Source organism: Pteropus vampyrus, unplaced genomic scaffold (assembly GCF_000151845.1).
Source record: "Pteropus vampyrus isolate Shadow unplaced genomic scaffold, Pvam_2.0 Scaffold393, whole genome shotgun sequence".
NCBI lineage: Eukaryota > Metazoa > Chordata > Mammalia > Chiroptera > Pteropodidae > Pteropus > Pteropus vampyrus.
In genome coordinates, this window is record NW_011889174.1 from 1077838 (window position 1) to 1084150 (window position 6313).

General features: G+C 42.9%; 1 protein-coding gene across 1 annotated transcript in view; it reads right to left on the minus strand.

Annotated features, from left to right (window-relative positions):
• The window catches only part of LOC105305687 (regulating synaptic membrane exocytosis protein 1-like), a 243638-nt gene extending 237331 nt beyond the window's left edge, over positions 1–6307 (minus strand). Inside the window, exon 1 of the mRNA XM_023523450.1 lies at positions 5861–6307. Coding sequence (XP_023379218.1) covers positions 5861–6024 — 164 coding nt within the window. The 5' untranslated portion in view covers positions 6025–6307. The remainder of the gene's footprint in view (positions 1–5860) is intronic.
• Between the last annotated feature and the right edge of the window lie 6 nt (positions 6308–6313).

Below are 6313 nucleotides of genomic sequence, written 5' to 3' on the forward strand. Positions count from 1 at the left end.
TGCAGCCAGATCTAGAGATTGGAGGCAGGAGGACTTGGAAAAGGGTAGAAAATACCACTTAGCTATGTGAAATTCTTCCTTTGCTCCTTTTAAATTTTATTCTCTGTACTCCAGGATCAAAGGGTCAGGAAAATACCTAGCTAGTTCTGGGAATTTCAGTAATATTAGAAAATAGAATAGTGATAGAATGGGCATAAGGTCGAGTAGAATATGTTAAATAGCCAATCAAATGCCTGACACACAGAAAGTACTAAGAAATAAGTCTCCTGCTCCAACAGCAGGAGAGGGAAACCAACCTTAATGCCCACAGCTTGATGAACTTTTAAAAAGATGTAAAAGAACAATAAAGATTTAGAGCCAACATACTTGAGTTCTGGGTTTTATTGGTCTAGTTGCCATGTGCCTTGAGCAAATGTACTTCAACTCTCAGGACCAGCTCTAAAATATCTAACTCATATCATGTAAAAAATTGTTTAAAAATATAAAAGAGCCCATAAAGATAAATAAAATGTAATACACTGGACTTTATAATCCATGGTACAACAACCTGTCCATCTGCATATTACAGATATGAGAAAGTAAAAATATTATTTCAGGAATCCCTAAATTTGATATTCTTCTAGGAAGCTTACTACATGTTTCACCCAAATTGTTCTCTTCATTTAACAAGTTGAGCAAATAACACTCCCAACGTGTGTTTCCATCCAAGACAGCAGCAGTACGTTATAGCCCACATTGGTTTCCATATTCTACTTCAAATTTAGTAATCTGTTTACTTAAACAATGGTGCCCCCTCACTTCTAGTTAACAAGGAATCGTACAAGTTAAAAGAAAGTCAAGATAGGTTGGCCAAATGTGAACTAATGATTATGTCTCTTACTCTCCATTCTCTTTAATGCCTCACTTCTTTCATTTTTTTAGGCTTCCTTCTTCTGTGTTTTTTGGATGAGTATTTGAGAACTCAGGACTGACCATGCACATTTATTAAGATAGGTTTTTGCTGAAAGCAGAAAACTCCAATACAGTTTAGGGTTAACTTTCCCTATTTTTAACCCTCTCCATTAATGGTGTGAAGGGGACTAGACTCTGAGTGAAAGGTTCTAAGTTTTCTCTCCCATTATTTTTCTACTTAACACAACATATCAGAACAGGTAGACAGCTGCACCTGGGTTATCCACTTTCTCTCATTACTATTTGCCTTTTTCTTTTTCTTTCTTATCCATCCTACCTGAGCAATATCATAGAATATTTTGGGTATAAGATATGAAAATCTTTGCAAACTCCAATGAAAACCTGATACCTGCATGGGGACTCTATCCTCATCCCTCCCCAGCTACCCCAGTGTACTTTTTCTTCTTTTCCCAGATGCTAATTGGGGTGTCTCATATTGAGCCTTATGGATACATTTCAGGTCATAATATTATAATTGGTTGGAAGAAGAAAGAGGAGAAAGAAAAGCTTCAGTTACAAAAGTTCTTCTCCTTCTACTTTCTTTTTCCTATCCATGAAGGAAGTGGAGAGGATGGATATTTGAAAAGTCATTGTTTGGTTCCCTGTTAAGAAGAGAGGGAGAAGTCCAAAGTCAGTAATGCTCTTTATAAATCCATTCACACCATGAACAGGATTTGCAAGAAAGATAGAACCTCACAGAATCTGTTTAATTTTCTTGCCCACATTTGCAAAGTAACAGAAGTAGAACTAGTATAACAAAATGCTTGGATCCAAAATTAATGATCTTTCCACCATAGCATGCTGATTTTTACTATCTTTGAACTAGAGACAACTTCTCCACTCTCAGTCCACAGGAAAACTCTTAAGAGTGTGGGTGAAGCTGTAGGCCCTCCTAGAACCGGCATCTGAGCTTCTGATCAGACTAACCTTTTGCCAAACCATTCCTCTGAAACTGAAGAAAGAGCAGAAATTAGTTTAAGGAAAATGTACAAGCTTCTTGGTAGAAGGAAGGTGTAGTGTGTGGGGAAATATTTGGACTTAGAATAAATAGTCTGGGTTTGAATCCTGATTGGGCCATGTTGTGTGAGACAGTTGAGGGTATTACTGGAACTCTCTGAGTAGCGGATGAGGTTCTAAGGATCATACGACCTAACTTGCCTTCTGTACAGGCTGTTGTGAGACTTCAAATATACATATATTAAACCAGCACAGTTCAACTACTTGGCATTTGAGTCAATAACCACTTAGAATAATGGCCAGCATGAAGTAAATGCTCAATAAATGTTGGTAGTTTTATTAAATATTCCAATATGGTTCTCAATTCCCATTCTCAAAACATCCCTTTAACTCTTCTCATATATTTTTTTCTCTTCTCTTACTATTCTGTAGCTCATTTCTCTATGAAGCTTTTATAAAAAAAAATATATGATTTTATATCTAATGAGATCTTCTCTGATTTAGGTCCCAGATAACAGAGTTTTCAACTCATGTAGTATATTGGTTCATAGTGTCTAGTGACAGTTACTTGAAGGAGTATTCATTGAGAAAATTAGGTTTTAAAAAGTCTCCAGAAAAACCACACATGTACGCACGCGTGTGCACGCACACACACACACACACACACACACCCCAAAAACCTTACTAAGATTAAGAAACTACTTTTTATTTTCAGATAATTAAATCGATCATTAAAAATTATTTGCAGAAGTCAACTATTTCTAGTTATATGGCAGTGTATTTCAAATTAGTGCACTTTGCCAACAAAGTGAATTATTTTTATGATAAAGTACTTACAATTTCAAATAAATTTTTTCTGAAATCTTGAGGTGAAAGTAGTTTGATTATTCTTTTTCCATTTTTACATGTTTAAAACTTTATCAAGACCAAATTCAAGTAGTAATTTACAATCAAGGCTGATGAAACTATACAAATATTTTTAATTGACATTTTGTAATGTTTCTTTGGTATATATACCCATCGATTTTCTATCTTCTCTTTATTAATACCAATTTTTATACATTGTAAAGAAGAGAGCTTGCACAGTAGGTAGCTCAAGGTAATGGTCTACAGTGATGACAAAGTGAATTTTAAGTCTAATTGCTCTGTTACCAGAACTTTAGCTCTGTAGGGCCTGTTGTGAAAGTAATTTCTCAGATATGTGATATGATGAACCAAGCATTACCACAAAAACTTGTATCTTATTTAACAAATATTTCAAAGCTCTGTGGAAAGCACTGTTTTCTAGTCCATTTTAATGCAAAGTTTAGAAAAGGCCACCACCAATGACTACATATCATTAAGTTCCCATATATACATGTCATTTGAATAGCCCCTATCATTCCCAGTTTTTAAGATATAAAGTGCCCTCTAGAAAAAAGTACAGCATTGTTGCACTAATTGCAGACAATCTGACATGCTTAACTGGGGTTCCAAAATGCTCACCAGTATTCCACTGCACAAAAGGCCAAGACTTTAGCAGAGGAGATTGACCGATAAAGTTAATGCAGAGTTCCAGGATTATAGAGGGCTGTTGTATAAGAGCATCACATACTGCGATATTTTGTGAAACCTTGAAATAAAGAAACAATATTTGCAAGCCAGTGGACAGCAGGTACAGGAATAGCAGTGGGAAAGATGTATTCAACATGAGCAGTTGGATGCTGCTTCTCATTTTTATTTGTCTATATATGCCCATATAATATCGTCATTGCTGTCTGTAGGCAGATAGCAGGTTTGAGATTCTGTCCTAAAACTCACCCTCTTTAAAATCCCTCACTCTCTGCCATCCCTGAAACAGCCAATGAAGGAGCGCGATCACGGCCACTACTTGCACTGTGACTTCCCCTTCCTATTCGGACCCTGTCAAGCAGCAGCCTATATTTTCCACTAGCTGCTGGAGGCCTCCATCTACCTGCTGTCTGCAGCGAACACCAAAAAAAAAAAAAAAAAAAAAACAGTAGCAAACCTGTAAATCCTGACTAGCAGAAAAGGTGCCCAGAACACCAGAACAGGTGGCAGGGGCTGCAACCAGTGAGGACAGACGAATTGACAATCAGACAGACAGACAGCAGCACCATCAGACACCATCCATTACTTCCAATCTCAGAAGAGGGGAAGCCTGCAGCACTAGGGACGTCATTGTTCCACTAGGGACAGGGGACAGGCAGCAGATTAACAAGGGTTCTGCCTCCCTCAAGCCAGCAGGCTTAAAGTATTTGTTTTTCTTTTTTTTCCTTTTTTCTTTCTTTTTTTTTTTTTTTTGTTGTTGTTTGTTTCTTTCTTTCTTTTTTGGATGAGAAGGTGCAGGGAATTCAGAAACCTGCTGCTCTTTATAGAACCAGGCCAGCTCTAGCCTTCCAAGTTAATGGCCCTTTTCTGAGTCTACAATGAAAGGGCAGAATGACTGGATTTCTATTCTTTGCTGTGACCCAGCACCCACAGTTCTCTCTCAATATTCCCCTCTCCCATATGGTGGCAGTTACACTGGTGGGGACCCATCAGTCTATGCATGCAGCCTCCCTCCATTCCTCTCCTGTGAGGCACTGCTGCACTGAGGGAAAGCAGCTGAAACCTTTGGTGGCAGCATCTTCTCTTAGGGAGGCGATCCTAGGCGGTGGGGAAGAGGCCATGCTGGGTGTGCTCTGTGCCTCTGTGCTGTCACCCCTGTCCCCTCCCTACCCCTTCTTTGCTATCAGCTAACTCAAGATGCAACAGGTTCCCACTGGCTCTTAATGCCAATCCTCTGCCCCCAGATACACCTTCTGGCCTAACCAGAGGACACCAAGGGTCTCTAAATTCCCTCACTACTGAGTTGAAAACTTTCCTGAAGACATGAAGACCTCCGAAGGAGAGGCAGGGTTGAAGTCCTCTTCAGCTCCACTCTAGGTGTGATGCTAAGGAGCAAGGAAAACCAAGTCTAGATGCCAGTACCTTGTAAGCAGTTTTGTCTCAGACTAAAGCAAGCAGCAACAGTGTCACACACTCTTGCACCACCAGCAATGAGCCCCATCCCCTCCCCAGACACAGGAAAATGGGGCACTGAACAGAGATCCCTTAAAGGGTCGATGGGCTTTAAAGAAGGGGGAATTGTGCAAATATCCAATCCCCTATTGTACTGCTTCCACCAGGAGCAGGCCCCAGAGGTCTCTTGGAAACCAGTAGAAAGGAACCTTTATTTTATTCAGGCCAGAGTCCCCAACAGCTTCTCCCATTATTAAAAACTTTGCATTGACAATGGCATTATATATTGGTGAGAAAATGTGTGTTCACACAAGTATTCTGTGTAAAAGACTGTGTAAAAGAATAAAAGGTTAGAGAAGCTAGGGAGGCAGGTTACCAAAGATGGCAACTGCCCAAAAAAAAAGACCCAACCTTGATCTGTGAGATGAATGAGTACAAAAATGAACACTAAAAATAAGCATTTTTCTTATATAAATACTGGCACCCTTCACTGGGGTAACCCCAACCTGCTAAACAACTCCAAGAAGAGAAGAGGAGCTATTCTCAGCTCCTCTTCATCCCACCTCCTCTTCCTTCCACTCATCTCCTGTCCCCTAACCTGCTCCCAGTCCAGGGCCCCTACACTTGGGTGGGATCAGCTCTTCTCAGCTTCTGCATATCCCACCCCCAGGGTGGTCTCTGTCTACCTAATCCTCCTCTGCAACCCAGTCTCAAGCCATCCGCTCCCGGGCTCTCGGCTTGGTGGCATCCCCTCCTTCCTTCCGTACGTCCCCCTAACCGCCTTCCTGCTCAAGCCCAGCGCCCCTGGCCCCAAGGCGGGCGCCTCCGCCCGCACCCAGCACCCTCGCCCGCCCCTCCCCCACACTCAGCCGAGAGGATTGGGTGAGTGAGTGGTGAATGGACCGAAGGAGGCACGGAGGCACGGATGGCGCGGCTGGGGGTGGCTTACTTGAGCATGGCTTCTTCTTTTTCCTCCTCTTCTTTCTGCCGGTCCATCACTGCCATGATAATGTTCCTCTCCTCCTCGGTCAGGTGGCTCAGGTCGGGCAGCTCTTGCATGGGGGGAGGCACCGTGGGTGGGCGAGGACCGCGGGGCCCCACGGCCGAAGACATTTTGGTGGCCTGCCCGCCCCCTCCTCCTGCTCTCGGGCTCTCACCTTTCGGATTCACGCCCAGCAGCTGCGCCCCTGCTTCCCCTCACAGCGGAGCCCTCCTGGCGGCGGCAGCAGGAGGAGGAGCAGCGGCGGCGGCAGCAGCAGAGCCGGGGAGAGAGCGAACCCAGTCTTTCATGGTTGTTTGCAATCCACCCAGCCCCGGATGCTGCCTTTGTTTTGGTCGCCCTAGCGAGGATCGGGGCTGCCCGGCCGCCTCCCGCAGCCCAGCCTCGGCCGGCGGGGGCGGG